Source organism: Rhinoderma darwinii, chromosome 13, assembly GCF_050947455.1.
Source record: "Rhinoderma darwinii isolate aRhiDar2 chromosome 13, aRhiDar2.hap1, whole genome shotgun sequence".
NCBI classification, from domain to species: Eukaryota; Metazoa; Chordata; class Amphibia; order Anura; family Rhinodermatidae; genus Rhinoderma; species Rhinoderma darwinii.
In genome coordinates, this window is record NC_134699.1 from 22,237,815 (window position 1) to 22,258,355 (window position 20,541).

Here is a 20,541-nt window from a genome sequence, read left to right on the forward strand (position 1 = left end):
GAGTTACTTCAAACTCCAGACTGGTAGTACTGGATATTCTATGTACAATACATACTAATGACTCATTAGACTGGCACATCAAAGTGTGCCTATAGGAAACAAGCGTCATACAGGTACATTACACAGGAAGCCGGCATGGCATTGTAGGACATCACTGACATACATGTAATATAGCAGATGTAATAGGACACACGTAGACTTCAATGGGGCCCAGAATTGCCTCAGTATTTCTCAATTTCAGGATTTTTTTCTGTTGGATTTCGGTTTTTGGAAAAGCTGAGTGAAAGCCAATCTGGCCACCAATGTTGCTGCCAGATGGCTTGCCCCTCAGCTTTCCCAGAAATCTGTCTAGTTATGCAGTGATAAATAGTGTACCGATTTAGCATTCAGGGCTCTAGAAAAGATAAACACCCCAACATTACCCGATAGGTCACATATAACAGGATCCCTTGCTTACTTTGCCTCATCTTGAACTAGATTTCTGTATGGCCCCATGCACACGACTGTAAAAAATCTCCGTAATTGCAGACCGTAATTCGGTCCGCTATTACAGACCCGCTCGGTTCTATTGGCCGTGGACACCTTTCCGTACCACTATGGATAGGTGTCCGCGCCGCAGGTGCCGCCGTACCAGGAATGATGGAGCATGTCCTACTTTTCGCTTTTTAAAGGCTGTGCTCCCTTACTTAGTATGAGACCACGGCACAAAAATGCAGGCCCGCGGTCGTCCGTGCCTGCAATCGCATGCCAGGATTACGGGCATGGCCGTGTGCATGAGGCCTAAGAGATTGTTGTCCTGATGTATCCAGCAGTCTTTATCCAGCAGTCATGCTTATGACAACCTTGGCACACTGGTAACATTGCATATTGTTGGTCGATACCTGGTCCAACATAGAAGAAGCACATCTCTGGTGGCAGCTTTCAATGCTGAACGAACTAACAATTGTCCACTTGTAGCTCTAACAATATGGCTGTATTTACACACTACATTTTTCCACCATAATCTAATTTCAATTGCATCTAACCCAAATCACTGTTTGATAAAAATTCTTAATAGGGTTTTCCACATATTTACATTGATAGCCTATTCTAAAACTAGTGTGACACGTGAAATCCAACCCCCGTGCCTTATCAGTGTTGTACCAAGCACAATAGTGTTTCTGCACATGTGGCTGTCCCCGGTATTGCAGCTGAGAATGAGCTGCACTACCGGGCACTGCCACACGTACAGGAGCACCGGTGTTTGGTACAACAGTGAAGGCTGTGGTGCATCAACAATCGCCTTTGTTGTACTGATTTGACTGCAGTGACCCCAGCGGTCACACATTAATGGCCTATCCTAAGGCCAGAGCATTAATGTAAATTCCTGGAAAATCCCCCCCTAATGATTGCTGAAAATAAATGTTGTGGTGATTAGAAAGAGTTGGTCACGTTTAAGATTTTGACAATTTATGCAGAATTGGAATTCAAGTAGGATCTTTAGAGAATCGTAATGTGTCAACCCCTTATTATGTATAATTTAACAGAAGAAAAACACAGATTCTGTTAAAGGCAGGAAAACATTTTCCAAAAGGTTTCGTAGGGAAAGACTTTCCTGCTATCCATCTCAATAAAGCCTTAGGCCTCATGCACACGACCGTAGTGTTTTTCTGGTCCGCAAATTCCAGGACCGTGTTCCGTGAAATGTCATCCGCAGTTCATCCGTATGTAATCCGCAGTTCATCCGTATGTAATCCGCAAAATGCGGATGAAAAAAAAAAAGCCTAGGTAAAACAGGATGACGACAGAACTCATTCCCGGTCGTCGCCTAGCAACACTTCCGCAAATCCGCAAAACTGCGGATGACACACGGAGGTGTATCCGCAATTTCCACGGGCCCATTGACTTCTATTGGCATGTCCGCATCGAATTTGCGGCCCGTAATAAGACATGTCCTGAGTTTCTGCGGCACGGATTTGCGGACATGCGGAGACCTGTGAAAACACGGATAGTGTGTATGGGCCCATAGAAATGAATGGGTCCGCAATTCTCCCGTGGATTTGCGGACGCAAAAACACGGTCGTGTGCATGAGGCCTTACTCAGGGCTCTTTCTGTACATATCAAACCTGCACACGGGACAGAAATGCTGCAGATTTTCTATGCGTCAAATCTGCAGTGGAAACCAGTTCCAGCCATTTAGATGACATTAAACAAATCTCATCCAGCAGGACCTTTTCCATACGGCATCAGATTTTCAAATCCGCAGCATTCTTATTCTAGTGCAGATTATCACCCTTTTCAATGTAAAAGGGGCAAAATCCACTGTGAATCTGCAGCAAGATCTAAACGTAAGGCTTCGTTTACATCTGCGCTGGGGTCCCGTTCTGACGTACTGTCGGAGCTTCGATCGGATCCGCCGGGTCCGGTGCACAGCAGAGACAAACGGAAACCATGGGCACCGGATCCGTCACCATTGAAATCAATGGTGATGGAAACAGAAACCTCTGGCTTCCGTTTGTGTCTGTTCGGGGTCCCGTTCTGACAGGAAGCTCCGCCGGAACGTCATAACGGGACCCCAACATGTGCAGATTTACTACAGAAAATGATGCAACAATTCCTGTGTGGGTATCCTAAAGAGATTTTTCATTTTCAGCAAATACATCTTATGTGTTGTGAATAGTTTTGCAACTTTGTAATATACTGTGAAAATCAGTTTACTTCAGAATATGAAAATCTGTGCTGGTCATATAATGATCACATGGCTCATTACAAGGGAGAGCTCTGATAATGCTACTGTAACAAACCATGCACCTGTAAGATCGCCACATGACCAGCACAGGTTTTCATCCTCGGCTTGTAATGATTGAATAAGAAACTTCACGGTTTACATGCAGATATCTTGGCAATGATGAAGACTTGATAGACAAAGTGCATAACTTTTCATCAATGAGCTTTGAGGAAAATCGGAATATACCTTTATGCCAAGAAGCCTTCAGGCACTCGATGTAAGACCATTAGTGGAACAAAGCATGGAAATTCCAAGACTACACGACTAAGTACTCGTTTGTCACAGCACTACACCTTAAAACAAGTGCATGTCATCTCCCGGGGTGGAGGCAATTTACAATATGTAATAAATCTCTAAACAATCCTTCTGCTTTGTTATTTTTTTGTTCAGAAAGGTAAGGACTGCCACCCTGCTGCTTTTCTGGCTCCAGAGACAAAAAAGGAGTTTTTGGGCAGGACAATGTCTCACCGCCAGATTGTAACCCTGAGAAATCTGCCAGTCTCACTAAACTTTCAAAAAACTTCTCACATGTCAGTGACATGTCTGTAATTTTGATCAGTGGAGGTCCGAGCACTCAGACCCGCACCGAATGATAAAATGAAGCGGAAGAACCTCTCGGGTGAGCGCTGGGCCGCTTAGTTTTTGATCGGCTCTTCTCGGAAAGCCGAGCAATTGGTGTACAGGGCCATAGACTTTCTATTGAGCCCATACACCGTTACAATCGGCTATCCGAGAAAAGCCAATCAGAAGCGAAGCGCTCACGTGAGCACGTCTGCTGCTTTGTTTTAGCGATTGGTGGGGGTTTCAGTGCTCAGACACCCCCTGATCAAAACTTCTGACATCTCACGGTCACGTCAGAAGTGTTTTGAAAGTTTAGTTACCCTTCAATAACAAAAGCTTTTTCCACCAGATGGAATAGATAAACAAATTGTGTCCAATTTCAGCATACCATATCTATAGGTCCAGCACTAGTAATTATTGTATATTAATATAGTAGAAATAGTGTGCTAAAATGTTTTGATTTTACTTAACCTGCAAGATGTTGAGAAAATCTGTAATAGTGATTAAGTATAAAAAAAACAAACAAACCATAACACACAGATCTAAACTAGCGGAAAAAAGCAGCACTCACCAAGGGGAAAAATGTAAATATACACACACTATATATATATATATATATAGAGATAGATCACATGAGTAAGATACAGCAGGCAGAATATCCCCAACACCCTGATTTTTGTACGGTATTCCATCACAAAATATCAAGTTTCTGATAAGAGTATTAAATTGTCTACATCATATTTTCCATATTTCCTGCAGAGATTGCGAAACTCCCTGAAGATTAAATATCTAGACACATCCGTAAAAGAAGCGCAGAATGCCAACTGGTGTGTATATATCGCCCCCTGCTGGCAGGCGACAGCCATACACAAGTGATCTTACTTCATCATACCATGCAAATAAACGATAAACAAATTTGGATACAAACAGCTTTTAATGAATTACTAAAAAGGAAAATGAAAACATGATGCGTCTCTTTGACTCGCTGTCCTTATCATTAAAATAAAAAAAATATTGGATGTAATATTCGCTTTGTAATTAAGGACTCCCGGTCACCTGGCCAAGTTAACCCTTTACTGAAGTACAGTAACATAATCAGTACAATTTGTGTAACGGGTCATGTAAATGGGCAAAAACTAAGGAGAATGATGATATCAGGTGTCGACTACATGAAGGGCAATGATGAAAATAAACCCAAAGTTTAGGGCTAGCCAGGATGATCTTATTAGCACACCATATAGGACCAGCTTCATACAGTGCAGTTTGGAGCAGTTGGAAACGATGAGTGGATCCTTAGGAGAGGTGAAGGAAAGGAATACAATTCTCTTTACCAGATGCAATTTGTTAACCCCCCCCTCCACTATAACTGCATTGTGACAAGCCAGCCTAATAAGAGAAGCTGTCGGCGGTCCAGTTACAGTGGACCTGAATAGCCTGACAACTCTCCACAGAACGGACATGCAGTTATGTTAGTTTATACAATGACCAATACAGAGGAAAGGGGAGTGATGGCCGCACACGAAGAGGCTTGAAACCAAAACCAAAACCCCCGATTATAAACATAACATAAGCATAGCTAAAAGTGGGGGTCATGGGAATCCATCATCATCATCTTCTGCCATCTCTTTAGCAAACTCTAAATCCTGCTGTTCTCTTTCACGTCGCTCCTGTGGGAATATAGAGAACAGGTCAGTGCTGGAAGCGCAGTAGAAAGGAATACAAAGCAATAGGACACATACGGCCTAGTTCAGATCTGCGTTGGAGGCTTCATTAGGGGCCTCCGTAGCAGATTCCGCCGCGCCATTCTTTCTGGTAAAACCACGGACACATCGACGGAAAAGCGACAGAACCCATTAAATAGAATGGGTTCCGCTGGCGTGGTCTATGGTGCAACGGAACTGGCGCTTCTGGTTATTCCCTTGTTCTGCTCCTCTGAGCAGCACAACAGAATACTGAACGCAGATGTGAACATTACCTAAGAGAAGTAGATCTCAGCAAAAACCCTAGTGACTCAGAATAGATCGCTGGTATATTGGGCATGGGCTTATACGAGTGTTGCTCTCTAGATGCTGTACATTGCATAGCGCATTCTCCTGTCTGGACATCACAGTTGCTTTTCCAGTCTAAATCACTAAGGATTGTAAAGTTGCAAAAGAACCGCAGGAAAATCAGGAGTGGAGGGCTTGGACACACGGACTGTAATAACACCTGAATGTATATAGTCAGAAGCCGGACACTTCCTAACTACCTATAAGCATCTGGTGCTTCCAATTGGTATCTGGGCTTTAAAGAGGAAATACTAAAGGGAATATATAAACCTCAGGACGTATGCTGGAGTCTTACTGACCAGCGATGGAATACCTGTTTATAATAATACATCCAATGAGGCCATACCTGGTGGGAACGAGAGGGAAACTCAAATCAAATGTATAAGAAATATCCCTGGCAATAGTCCTTAAGGGGGATGTCTCATTAGAGACCACCCCTTTTATATTGATGCCGCCGTGGGTCCGGTTTCTGTCACTCCCCGGTAAACAGTTGATTTTGCCTGGGGGAACTTTCTATGGCCAGTATATTTTTATTCTGCAATAGCCGCTGCAGTGAAGATGTAGTAACACGATAACATGGTGGACATTTAGATGAATGTAATACATGAATGGCTCAAGTCCCTAAAACGGGAGCTGATCTCAGGGCATATGGAGAGGGGTTGGCTTTATGAGACAACACTTTTAAAGGTGTATTCTCATTTTAAGTATTTAAAAGGTATATCCTGTGGATATGCCATACATGCTTTAGATGGGAACACCCCTTTAACACTGATGAGGTATGGATATATATATATATATATATATATATATATATATATATATATATAGTGTGGTATATTTCACTACTAGATAAAGAGAAGCACATATTGCTCTGAACAATACTCTTACAATAGTTTGCTATTCAGCAATAGGAGATAAATCACTTTCCCATCAGTGCCATATACAGCGAGAACTCAAGAGCACCACTCAAATTTGCAGTGAAATATAGGGGTGGTCCTCTCAAAGAAATGGCCTCTAAGATATAAGAGAATTATAAAATCTGTCAGAGAATACTCTAGTCTAGGTTAGGGGTGGTCTACTTAAAGTGGTGGTCTTCTAGCGAAGTTTTCACTTTACACAAACCACAGTATCACCCTTTCCTATGACAGTTCTCCTGTATCAATGTGTCCATCCTGTGACGCTCACCTCAGCTGACTCCAAGTCTTTGTTGTAGGATTTGGGAGGGAATCTCATAGCCTATTGGGTGAGAATGGAGAGAAGCATTTGTAGAACATATAATTCAGGCACAAAATTTCACCTACAGATGTATTTATTGAATATTGAAGAGTATAACATTAAAGGGGGTTGTACAAAATAGGATAAACACGGCGGCTTTCTTCCTAAAACTGTGCCACACCTGTCAACAGGTCGTGTGGGGTATTCATGCCAATGAAACTGAGGTGCAATACCAGACAACTCGTGGACAGGTTTGCTGCTGTTTATGACAGAAAGCAGTCATGTTTTTCTAATACTGTAATTCTAGCAAATACAGCGGCACACATACTTTAATATGGCATAGAGTACATCAGGTAGAGTATAAAACACACATACACACATATATATATGTGTATGTTCCTTCCTCAATGTTTACCTTGACAGACATATTGTGTATGTCTAGACAGAATGAAATGCGTTGGTGAAAGGCCAGCTGAGGCTCCCTGGTAGAATAGATATCGGTCATCTCTTTGGACTGGACGCATCCCTTCTCGTGATTAATACTGGCCTCAATGACTCCATCACGGATTGCCTGCAGTAAAGAAGGTTCCATATATGACAAAAGGAATGTAAGTAGGCTTGTGAACGGTGATGCCAGTGTGTGAACAGCATGGTGAGGGGATTCAGAGCTGTTCATCATTGCGGTTGTTTGTCTGTATACCCCAGATTATTACGTTCACATCAGACTACATAACTAGGTGACTGACTTTACATCTATAAACATGGAACAGAATGTGTCCTATTTGTATGTCCGTAGCTATCCAGCCATGTCCCTGTGCACACACTCACTTTAGCCACTATGAACTCTGCGTCCTCTGGACTATCCAGCTGTAATTTCTGAGCAATGTCAGGCAATGAAATCCGGGAGTAGGACAAACTGATCATACGCACGCCTAAAACAGAAAAAACAACAACAAGATAAAAAGCTCAGACAACCGGCAGATATGAAGACAGTGCGTCTATAAGGAGTATTCTAGATTGCAGACTTTCTGGCGAGAAGTCTAGCAGCAGTATTACTCAAGAAGCACTGGAGGCAGGTGATGCAGCCAGTAATAGAACTGCCCACCATGGTGCCCAGGCATCCTGAGAGAATGGCAGAAGCACTGAGCATGCTTGACCACCGATTTATACAACGTCTTTACAGGCGGGTCCCCCGTTCTAGTGATTGATGAGGGACCGAGATGTTGGATGCAAACCAATCTAATATTTATCACGTATTCAGTGGATGGGTGATAAATGTCATTGGAAAACCCCATTAACTTGACCGCTGTAAAGTTTTATAGGCTCACACGGTTGCCTGTGTAACCATAGCCTTAATACAAAGAGAGACCTGGATATCTAAGAAAAATTTATTTATGCCGACCACACACACGGCACGTAGGGAATGGCTAGATGCTGGTTTGGTCGACTTCTCTGTCTCTTGACTAAGGGTAGGGGATGTAAAAGGTGTTTGACAGACACTTCTCCCGAGTAAAAATGATTGCATGTGTCAAAATTCAACTATGTCCCCATAAATGTCAGGTTGTCCGCAGATCCTGCTGGAATCGGCCAAATTTAATCTAATGAGTACGGCCAGCTTATCTTCAGAAATATCTCCTAATATCAAACCGTTTTATTTATTTAAAAAAAAAACAAAAAAAACCTATTGACACCTAAATAAATAGTCCTTCTACCTGTCTTGATGACATTATGTCTCAGCCGGATGATGAGGGTGTATGTACCATCAGCCTGGAACTTCTCACAGAACTGCTCCAGCTCCTGGTTGAATTTTGATAGGTTTCCCGTGCGCACAGCTGTGAAAGAAAACAGGTATTTTAGGGAATTCTCATCATAGTCTTATGAAAGATGACATGTAGCAGATGTGAAAGTGCTGCATAAACAGATAGTTAGTCAGGCACCTACAAGCAGTCATTGAGAATAAATCAGGTTTTTTTCCCCCCTATTCTTGCGAGAGATCTTCACGGTAATAAGGGCTCTTTATTCACAATTTTATTATCATTTTTTCTTTCAATGAATAATCACAGACCGCAGAAAAAGAATTGCATAATGATGTGTGTGGGTGGATAACGAATGAGCACCAGCGCGGCACCTCAGAGGTTTCCAATGCGCACATATTCTTTTTTGCAATTAAGATCTATTCAATGCTTTCACAGCTTATTCCTAGAAATGACAGTAAATGAATCACTTACCTTGAGTGAGTAGAAAATAAGGCATTAAAGACCTTTTCAGGGAGTGCTGTCTGAACTGAAGACGATCTGGAATTTCCCCCAACAACAGCTCCACCACAATCAGAAGTTTGTGAACCTGAGAAACAGGAAAATACATCAGATCGCACATATTTACACTGCAGCATCTAAAAGTACTTCAAATAAGACGTGAATAGAAAAGAACGACTCACCGTCTGTTTGAAGCCCACCGCTGTATGCTGGGGGGCCTTCCTTAGAGCATTGGTCAGGGTCCTTCTCGCTTCAGAATACTCCAACTGAATGGCTTTAATGCGACCTGGGAGGAGATATTGTGTAAGAGACAATACATGTAACATTACATATAGACCTATGTAGATTGGACTAACTTTCATTAAAGAATATTGCACGTTAGACAAATAAAACATCCAAAGAACGATTCCTATTTCCATGCATTTATTTTATGCAACACTGAACAGCGAATGTATTCATTCACCTCAGACTGCTCCATTGGGGCTTACGATTTATTTGGTTTCCTCAGGTCACATGATGTAGCCGATTTTACAGGAAGACAACTAAAAGAAAACATTTTGGATAGTCTTTATGTAGTTAATGCCATGGGCAAAATCGACTCCAGTCTAGAAGCAGGGCCGCCATCAAGGCAGTATGGCTGGTACTCCTATCAGGGGCCCAGCCACAGAAATAAAAGAAAGGGGCCTGCCCGCCGCACACCCATATAAAATTGTAAACTTTATAAGCAGGGCCCAGCGGTAATTAGTTTGGAGAAGAGAACTGGCCCTGCAATATAATGGGGCCTGTTCCTTTCTCCAAAGTAACTACCGCTGGGGCCCTGCTGTAGAAGGTCCTGACACTGGACAGCTCATAAGTGAAGGGGCAAGAGGGCCCGTGAGTGGTAACAACACAGAGGTAAGTCTGGTGTGTGTGTGTTTTAAAGGGATAGTACAAGAAACAACATTTATTTCCTATCCCCAGGATAGGAGATAATGGTCTCATGGCTAGGACCCCAAAAAAACATGAGTATGGGGGTCCGAGCCTGCCATTCCTCCACACTGCAAATCCCCCCGCCCGGAGGGAGGAGAATGGAGAAGCCGTTGAGCATGAACTTGTCAGTCCATTCAACATTTATGGGACTATAGGAAACAGCCGCACAATGTGCTCTGCTGCCTCCGTCATCCCCAGAGACTTTGAATGGAGCGGCAGCGCACATGCTTGACTGTCAATGTTATCCTCACTGCGGAACAGGAGTGTCTGAATTAATTTAGGGGTTTGTTTGGGAGTCTGAATTTATTTAAGGGTCTGGTCGGGGTTGTGAATTAATTTTGCCATCTGGTCAGGGGTCGGAATTAATTTTGCCATGTGGTCTGGGGTCTGTGCAGGTGACGTGGGTGCCATGTGTGAGGAGGAGGCGAAGAGCATCCGGGCGTGCTACAGCAGTGGAAGATCTTCGAGCCTGCAGGAGCCAGAAGCAGCTGCCAGCACTGCCACTTGGCGAGTGAATCTGCTGTGTAAAAGCAGCCGCTTCAGTGCAATTATTCTTTTTGATGTTGTCCCCCTGCACACCTACTGTCTTCCCCTTGGTCCCCCACAGAGCACTGCCGCCCCCACAGAGCCACTGCATCTCCCCCCTGGCCCCATTCCTGCCACTTCCCACTCTCTTAGCACTCTCAACAGACCATGCCACCTAATTTCTCCCCCTTGTCCCCTGACAAAGCCCATGCCCACCTGTCTCCGCCCTGGCCCACAATAGAGCCACTGGCAATTTGAATCATACCACTAACCCACTACTGCCACTTTTCATTGTCACCCGCAACAATGGGGGGGCAGACTACTTGACTATAAGAGGCCCAGAGATCTTTATGGTGGCCCTACTAGTGTCACTCAATATAAACCAAGCCTTGGTACCTTCTTGTCCTAATATTCATGGTCTTACTTACCCGTATAATACAAGTATCTGGCCCATTCGTTGTTGTTCGCTTGCTCAGGGAACACAGACTTAGACACCAGTTTTTCAGCCTGATCGTACAGATTGTAATGTAAGTAGTTTCTTAGTAGCAGGTTCAGCAGCGTGGCCTGTCCGTCTGCATCATGCCGGAGCGTGGCTGTGCGCAGTCTTGCATGCAGGAAGCTGTAATATGGTATCATTTATAATAACCAAGTTAACAATATTTTGTTTTCTAACAATCCTGAAAACGTATTTTTATTTTTCTCCTATAAATTGTGTATGCAAAGATATTAGGCTATATCTTTTTAAGAAAAATGTCTCTTTCTCCACTTATCAGACCCCTTATTCCCCTATACCGGGCTAGAACACTATAAATGCTCAGAACCTCAGCATTAACTGAAAAAGGTCAACTCTGAAAGTCGTTGGAGCAGACACACAGATCATATTATACAGAGCAGAATTGCTGAAAGTGTGTATATGTGGGATTGCACGGGGTTAGCGACTGCCTGACAAAGAAGTCTCACTTAACGAAGCATTAAATAACTTCTATGTTTCTAATATACAAGCTAAAATTCTTCCCAACAGTGCGGATCTTAGGCACGGAGGACGTAGACCGTGTTTATCAACTTAAATAAATTCATATAGAAGCTTTTATGGACAAGGTGTACACACGGATATCTATGCATGCACCACATCCATACTGAGCACTGTGATCACCCCGGCAGCCGTGATCTCTAGAAGCTAGACTTGGGGAATAAAATTAACACTTATTAAGGGAGATCTACGTTGCAAAATGTTCCAGAATTCCGGCACAAATTGTGCCAAAAAAGTGGTATACATGATGTGTTTTAGATAATTTTTACACCTTCCTTGACAGTTTTGAAAGTACAGCCACAATTTTTTCTGCATAATACTGGTGTAAAGTACGCCAGCCATGAAGTAGAGTAAGAAAGCGAAAAGTATCCAACATGTCTGGCTCCTAAATTATCATACACTACGTGTTTAGTCATAAATTTAGCGCAGTTCCTGCCAGTCAGAATGGGCAGATTTATTAATACCGTCCTAAATTCAATCAAAACGTAGACGATATTTTGTGCTCAGTTAAATGGGAAATAACTGAAGAATTCCTTTCAATATTCCAGTCGTATGCCAGATGAAGAGGTCTGGTGCACTGAGAAGTAGCAGATGATTGTTCTCTACATCTTTAAAGTGCCTCTGGCATAAGACATGTGTACTATGAATAAGGATACCCATAAAGGGAAAGGCTAGACACAGTGGATGCGAATAACTTCAACACTAAAGCTCCCACAACCAGAGTTTGGGGAGCCGGCATACTGTGCCTAGAATCCTGAAGACAAGGATATTTGGGAGGAGCATTGTAAGGACTATCAGCTGTCCTTAAAGGAACAGTGTCATCACCCAAAAAATTTTTCATATGTTCAAGATGTTAGTGCTTTATTAAAAACGTTTATATTTATTTGTGTGTTTGTGTTTTACTTTTTCTTATTTTTACACTTTTTCTTCCCTATGGGGGCTGCCATTTTTTGTTCCATTTCTGTCTGTGTCGATTAACGACACATACAGACATGGAATACGGCAGCCACAGTCCCATAGGGACTGCGAACGGCTCCCGTCCCATTGACTTCAGTGTACGGCGTCTGTGTGGGAACTGCGCATGCGCCGCTCCCACACAGTCCAATTCGAAATTGGCGCCGTCCGGTGCCATTTTCCTGTGGACCGGAAGTCGCGGCCGGACAGTAATATTACTACTTCCGGTCGCGGCTTCCAAATTTGTGCACTTGGACCAGCGGCAGCAAACGGAGCGGACGGGCCGGAGGGAGCCGCGGCGGCAGGAGCAGGTAAGAGATTTCAATGTATGTTCGTGTTTGTGTGTGTTTACTACTGTATGTAAACCTACTACACTGTGTGTTAGCTCAAAAAATGGCGACACACAGTGTAGCAGGTTACACCGTTCAAACCCCTCGTTTATCCCGGCACTAGCCAGGATAAAGGAGGGGGGGATGCTGAGAGCTCACTAGAGCGAGGGCTTTTAACCCAATGTTGCAATGCTGCAATTTTGGGAATAGCTCCATCTAGTGACCAAAAATGGGTAGTATTATAAATTAGAATTAATTTATAATATTTCCTGACTATTTCCTGACTCGTGAAAAAAATAAAAAAAATTTGAACAATGTTTAATCACCCACACACTAAATGTTTAATTTTTTAAAAAAAAACATGTTTTTCTGGCAACACATTCCCTTTAAGGTGTTTTCCCACTTAACACACACATCCCCTATCAACAGTGTGTGAATGCTGGGGGGTTTGTCTGCTGGGACCCCCAGCAATAAGGAGAACGGGGGAGCACATGCTCGGCCAGCGCTCCATTCATTTTTATGGGACTTCCGGTACCTCCATAGAAATGAATATAGCGCTGATAGAGCATGCGGACCAACGTTACATTCTCATAAAGCTCGTTGGGGGACTTTAGGTCCCCCCATTCTCCTCATTGCTAGGGGTCCCAGCGGTCGGACCCCAATGCGATCACACATGTATCCTTTATCCTGTGAATAGAGGATACAGGTGTTTTGTGGGAAAACCCCTTTAACCAAACAGAATTGCCAGTACACTACGAGTAACATTGAGTGTTCTCATCAATAATGTTTGGCTGAGAGCAGCTGACGGACAACAACAACATATTAGAGAGAGATTTATTAGGGGTACAATAAGAACTTACCTCCTGACAACATCCAGCTTGTTGAGGAATTCATAGATACGAGAGTGATAGTAATAGCATTTGGCCACTATTATGTCAAGAGCTCGCCGGTTCTGGGGGTTGATCTTCTGCATCAAATCATCTGACACCTTCTGTGCCTGAAAGTGAGAGAAACAGAAGGGAAATGTGACGGCTTGTGCTGCTAACGCACAAAAACAATCAGTGTGAAAGAAATAAAATATTCACATTTTCTGCTGTTTTTGCAAAACATTTCACAATTTGCTGGCCAAGATAAATTGGGAGAAACTATTTGCCTATTATTCTCTTAAAATGGCCACGATCTCAAACAATGCAAATAGATTTGAAACCTAATGGAAAATGAGTGAAAAGCGAATTAAAGGCATGTGTAATGTAAGAACGGCAGAAGGAATCTGCTCTTATGCAGGGGCCAGAATCCAATCAAGTTCCTGCGGACTCCAGTAGACTAGACACGTGTAGAAAAGTGTTGTAAAATTGTAATAATTGTGGAATTGAACAGCTTTACTTCATAATCTGGAGACCTAAATCAACATCTAATACGTTGCTTCTTTTAGGCTGGAATCGCACACAGCAGTTTGCTGCGTTTTTCGTGGTGTTTTGTTGTCAAAAACACTTCGGCCAGATGTTACTTTAAAGTCTATAGTGAAAAATAGGAAGAATTACATACAATGAATTTTGGTTTATGGCCTTTTTGCAGTGAGTGGTGTTTTTTTGCATATGCTCTGGGAAGGGTGTTTTATCTGCCGTTTTCCCATAGGACTTCAAAAACGTTTAAAAATAAATAAAATGCATGTCCAAAATGTGAGGTACCAAAAACGCGTTAAAATAGTTTGCGTGAAGAAGGCCGGAATTACACATGCAGTTCTTGAGATTAACCCCTTCCCGACATATGACATACTGTTACGTCATAGCCGGGTAGGGGGAAGTATGGAGCGGGCTCCCGGAGTGAACAATATATCATTATTTAACCTGTACGGTGAACACCGTCAAAAAAATAAAAATTGTAAACGCCAGAATCTCTATTTTTTGGTCACCTCGTCTCCCACAAAAAATGAAATAAAAAGTGATCAAACCGTCGCATGTGCACCAAAATGGTATTATTAAAAACTACAGCTTATCCCGCAAACAATGAGCCCTCATACCACTTAGACGGAAAAATAAAAAAGTTACGGCTCTCGGAATTTGGCGACACAAAATACATTTTTCTTTTTTACACTTAGGTTTTTACTTGTAAAAGTAGTAAAATATAGAAAAAACTATATATATTTGGTATCACCGTAATCTGATTGACCCACAGAATAAAGTTAACATGTTGTTTTAATTGCACAGTGAATTTCGTAAAAACGGTGCGCAGAAAACCATGGAGGAATCGCTGTTTTTTTCATTTTCTACCCCACTCGTCCCGCAAATAATCAAGCCCTCATAGGACTATATCGATGGAAAAATAAAGACGTTATGGCTTTTGGAAGGTGGGCAGGAAAAAACTAAAATTAAAATCTGAAATTTGTTTACGACGGGAAGGGGTTAAAATAGATTTCCTTCCTGTTGGATCCACTTCTAGGTTTGGTTCAAAACATTACATGTGTGATTCTATCCTAAAGCTTATGAGCACTCTTTCCTGTCGAAAGGACATATTATGGAGTCTGAGCCAAGGACTGCATGGCCATTCCAGGCCCTCCGAGATGTGGCGCTCTTACCTCAGTGTAGCGTTTGCTGTTCATCAGATATATCACCAGTAGTAGCTGTAGGTAAGCTTCCACCTCAGGGAGAAGAGGTGCTGAGGCAGCTTTGCCAGTTCGCGGTCTGAACTGCAAGTCACCCTCAGTGTCCATCAGCTGAGACGACGAAAGTAAAAGAAGATAAGGTTAACAGCTAAAAGGTATACAGATCACAACCATGTGATACCAACAACTTCTAATAGGCCAACACAAAATGTGTGTCCTAGCGCTCTCACCTCCTCCAGGAAGCTCAGCAGCATGTCACGGGTCGTAGGGTTGGATGTGAAGAAGCCGTTGATTGCTTTATGCAGAACATTGGGGTTCAGGCGTCGTGATGTGGAGGGCAATGCTCTGAGGGCACGTAGGACAAAGCGAGGCTCCTTCCCAGAAACGGCTTTCTCAATCTGCTTTACATGCTCCTTTATGTCTAGAGAAGAAGAAATGATTAAGGTGGATATCATAGTAGAAATATAAAACATATATACAGATACATCTCCCCTGACCCATTGTAATCAATGTCTCGGGGCATACATTCAGGGCATCAGTTGTAATTTTGCTCATTTATCAGAAATGACTACAATTAGAGTATCCCCTTTTATCTAGAATAATCCCACACTGTTTAGAAGGGATCTCCCACCACATCCGTTTAAGGTGTTTCAATAGGAAATGCAGTAAATGTCTGATCATCACGGGTGTAATTGTTAAAACGCAGGGACCGCTACATTTATTCTTCAATGCCTGTCCATTTATGACAGATCTTTATTACCTTTATTTCCACCTTGTCCTTCAGACCACAAATTCAAGCCCTTACCACCTAAAGCTAAAACCATTTCTCGAATCTGCTCTTCAACCTCGAAATGTTTATACATGCTTCATCATTTCCGCCTAGACTACTACAACATCCTTCTCTGTGCCCTTCCATTCACTTCTTGCATACCTGCAACCCATCCTCAACTCCATTGCCCAATGATTCTACCTTTTCCCCGTTCGTCTTCTGCTGCTCGTCTGTCAGTCACTTCACTGGCTCCCTAGTGCCCAAGTAATTCATTTCAAGATACTGACAATGGCATACAATGTCCATGACCTGTCCCCTCCATATATCTCTGCTTTAACCCCTCACATGTAATCTCCGGTCCTCCCAAGTTCTTTTTCTCTTCTCCAAGATTTCACTAGTGCGTCCCCCATCCTCTCACTATACACTTTCAAGTGCAACCTGAAAACCCAACGCTCTAGAAAAGCTTACAAAACGCAATAACCCTGTCCCCACTACCTAAGTGTATGAGCAGCTTCTACCCTCACCTACTGTGTTCTCCCACCTGCCTCATAGATAGTAACTTCTTGTGGGCAGCGTCCTTCTGTTCCAGTCTCTCAGTCAGTATGCTCAAGTTTATTGTACATGTGTTAGGTTTGTAAACCCCTCTGTAGGTCATATGTATACCGTCCCGGAAGTTTAGGTCGCTATAAAAATATAAATATTGGATATGACATCATGTCACCTAACTGCCGCAGACAATCAGTCCTGTTGGATAAATTTGATGGCCTATCCTTAGGACAGGCCGTCAATATTAGATCGGTGGGGGCCTGACTGTCGGCACCCCGGCCAATCAGCTGTTTGAAGGGGCCGCCGCGTTACATTTGTAGCGGCTGTGCATGTATGAACGGAGAGGAGAACCATGTAAACATTGAAGAGGCAGGGGGGGCTCATACAAGCACTGCGGCCCCTTCAAACTGGGTGCCGACATCGGACCCCCACTGATCTAATATTGATGGCCTATCCTAAGGATAGGCCATCAATTTTGATCACCCGGATATCCCCTTTAAAGAGACTATCACCACATTATAAGTGTCCTATCTCCTATCTATTTTTACCACGTTAGGAGCGATTTTAGCTTTATGCTAATTCGTTTCTTAATGCCCAAGTGGGCGTGTTTTTACTTTAGACCAAGTGGGCGTTGTACAGAGGAGTGTATGACGCTGACCAATCAGCGTCATGCACTCCTCTCCATTCAGTTAGTAAGCACATAGTGACACTGGATTGTTCACTATGTGCTGTCTTATACTGACATATTAACGTTACAGAAGTGTTTAGATAGTGAATAGACATTCCTTCCAGCCAGGACGGGATGTCTATTCACAATCACGGCACTTCGCTAATGTTTGTATGGTAATTACAGCAGAGCAAATCGTAATCTCCCTGTAACCTGTCATTTACAGCGAGATCTCGTGAGATTACGCTTTGCTCTGCTGTAATTACCATAGAAACGATAACGAAGAGCAGAAATTGTGAATAGACATCCCGTCCTGGCTGGACAGCACATAGTGAATAGCGCAGTGTCACTATGTGCTGACTAAATGAATGGAGAGGAGTGCATGATGCTGATTGGTCACTGTCCTACACTCCTCTGTACAACGCCCACTTGGTCTAAATTAAAAACACGCCCAGTTGGGCATTAAGAAACTAATTAGCATAAATATAAAAATCGCTAATAACGTGGTAAAAATAGATCGTTTTTCTAAATAAAAAAACACTGCTGTCACCTACATTACAGCGCCGATCTCCTTATGTAGGAGACAGGGCACTTATAATGTGGTGACAGAGCCTCTTTAAGGTGGGTTTACACAGGCAGATGTGTGCCCATAACGAGCACCGATTGGCGATAATCACAGGTTGATTGCCACTAGTTTAAAGGCCCTTTACAAGTGCCAATGTAAACTGTGGGGGACAATGTTAATATGATCGTTCAGGCCCCATAATGTCGGCAGCACATCCTGTTTACATGGCGAGATGGGCTGCAGAGCACGATGATTTTCAGGGCAGCATAAGAGATAAAAACGCTGATCACCGTTTACATAGGGCAATGATCAGGATCAAGCATTCATACTCGTTCGATCATTGATCCATGTAAATGGGACTTTAGTTTCTATTCACATCACGTCAGAAGCTTCTGTTGGAGTTATCTCATGGCATATACCTCGGACGTATGCCCCGGTTTAGGCATATACGTCGCCCATAAGCTCCCACTGTTAAAAAAAACGAATACTGCGCAGGATTTTTTACTGGATGCCGCTGTATTGAATTATGTAGTTCGCTATTCCATACAGTGAAAACATATATACCAAAACTACACTTTACGTATATGTTAAATGGGCCTTATGGATTCATTAGGAGTATGTACGGGAAGTACATGTTGAATGCTCAAATGTGATGTGACCAGAGCCCTAGTGTATAAAAATGATGTCATAAAAATAATCCTAAAAACACTTTAATATTATCAATAAAACGAAAACATCGAAACCAGCGAATGCGTAAAATCACATCACAGTGTCTGGCCATAAAGCTAAACAATAGCCAGTCATTAAGAGGTTAATTGTACAAACCCAGAGCAGCACAGGACATAGGGGCCCCGTGTATGAGGGAATATATATATATATATATATATATATATATATATATATACCTAAGTGCCCCTGGCTATGCTAACACAGATCCCATAACACGGGGGATACTATGCACAGGGGACAATGCAATATTATTTATACCTTCCAGGGTAACACTATCCAGCTCCTTCTTCCCTCCCTCCCCGGTTGCTGCCGCTGGTTCCTCCTCCTTCATCTCCACATCCTCCGGTTCTCGCCGTTTAACCGTGGCCTCCTTCATGGTGAGAACCCGGTGCCTGCTAAGGTTGGTTTCCGCTTCCGGTCCGGGAATGACTAGCAAGTCTCAGGCTAAGCCGTAGCGCAAAGGATGCTGGGAAGGGAAGCGCAGGCTTGTTAGTAGATTGTCGAGCGCATCGAACTGTCCGCTGAGTCACTGAGCCATGCTAATGTGCGACTAATGTCGTGACAGTGTAGCGACAGACAGTTCCGTATGCAGTGTGATAATGCAAACAAATACATTCTGGGATTACAAATCACTATTAATCAGTAATAAATTCTCGTCTTCTGTCAAATTATATGTCACTGAAAAAGCTGGCTGCAATTACAACTCACACCCAGCTGCCCAAAGCCCGGAATGACAATCTGCATACTTATGCAAGGATACAGTAATGGGTTGTGTCCGCATCACTAAACAGATTTGCCATTCAGGAGTCTAGGAAAGCTGGGATGTAAGGCCCTGTTCACACAGGGGTTTTCCACCTCTGACCTCTCATTGAAATCAACGGGAGGCAGAGAAAGCGTTTTTTTGTTGCGTTTTTTGCTTGCGGCGCTCAATGGCCACACGCAAAAAAAGCCACGAAAATCGTGGCAAGCATTTGCAGGCAAATCAAAATCTGCCTCAAAGTTCCTGCAAAAAAACTCAATGTGAACAGGGCCTAATGCCAACATTTGAAAAAAATTTCCAGGGACACTTAGGCCCCATGCACACACCCGAAAAAAATCGTCCGTAATTGCAGACCGCAATTACGGACCCAAAAACTTCTATTGTCCACGGACACCTTTCCGTTTATTTACGGGAAGGTGTCCGGCTCGTAGAAAGCCACCACAAAATATAGGACATGTCCTATCTTTTGCTTTTCACGGACCGTGCTACCATACTTTATATGGGAGCACAACCGCGGCCGTTGGGCCGTGATTACGGGTGTGGCGTCTTTGTTAGGAGTGTCTTATGGGGGCATGGCTTATCTGGTGGAAATGGGCGGAACAAAAATTTCTGCACTGGTTTGGCTGACAACTATTATGGTGGCCAGTACTCTGGTTATCCAGTTGTTTACAGGCAGGTGATGTATCACTAGGGCTAGGCGATACCTGCTATTATTGCCTAGCACATAAAAAACAGTGTAGATATTGCCGCACCCAGTGCCCCTTGTAGATGGTGCTCCACAATGCCCCAGTAGATATTACCACACACTGCTCCCTGTAGATATTGCCACACACTGCTCCCTGTAGATATTGCCACACACTGCTCCCTGTAGATATTGCCACACACTGCTCCCTGTAGATATTGCCACACTGTTTCCTGTAGATATTGCCACACACTGCTCCCTGTAGATATTGCCACTCACTGCTCCCTGTAGATATTGCCACACACTGCTCCCTGTAGATATTGCCACACACTGCTCCCTGTAGAAATTACCACACACTGCTCCCTGTAGATATTGCCACACACTGCTCCCTGTAGATATTGCCACACACTGCTCCCTGTAGATATTGCCACACACTGCTCCCTGTAGATATTGCCACACACTGCTCCCTGTAGATATTGCCACACACTGCTCCCTGTAGACATTGCCACACACTGCTCCCTGTAGATGATGCCACTCACTGCTCCCTGTAGATATTGCCACACACTG

The 20,541-nt window shown here is 43.3% G+C and overlaps 1 protein-coding gene across 1 annotated transcript; it reads right to left on the minus strand.

The window, feature by feature from the left end:
- Positions 1 to 4,244: 4,244 nt before the first annotated feature.
- PSMD3 (proteasome 26S subunit, non-ATPase 3) lies at positions 4,245 to 18,981 on the minus strand. Its single transcript, XM_075845678.1, has 12 exons — positions 18,791 to 18,981; positions 15,487 to 15,677; positions 15,230 to 15,367; positions 13,515 to 13,651; positions 10,770 to 10,960; positions 9,030 to 9,133; positions 8,821 to 8,935; positions 8,305 to 8,424; positions 7,421 to 7,524; positions 7,008 to 7,163; positions 6,563 to 6,613; positions 4,245 to 4,996 (listed from the first exon to the last, which is right to left on the minus strand). Exons 1-12 carry the CDS (start codon positions 18,906 to 18,908, stop codon positions 4,919 to 4,921), a joined length of 1,503 nt encoding a protein of 500 aa, XP_075701793.1. The 5' UTR covers positions 18,909 to 18,981; the 3' UTR covers positions 4,245 to 4,918.
- Between the last annotated feature and the right edge of the window lie 1,560 nt (positions 18,982 to 20,541).

What these genes read in the sequence shown, in the direction of transcription:
- PSMD3 (XM_075845678.1), bottom strand. Translation starts at nt 18,908, where the DNA reads ATGAAGGAGGCCACGGTTAAACGGCGAGAACCGGAGGATGTGGAGATG. An exon ending in TTATTTTCTACTCACTCAAG is followed by an intron (nt 8,425 to 8,820) that starts GTAAGTGATTCA and finishes TTTCTTTCACAG; the next exon opens with CTGTGCGCACGGGAAACCTA. An exon ending in TACACAATATGTCTGTCAAG is followed by an intron (nt 6,614 to 7,007) that starts GTAAACATTGAG and finishes CTCACCCAATAG; the next exon opens with GCTATGAGATTCCCTCCCAA.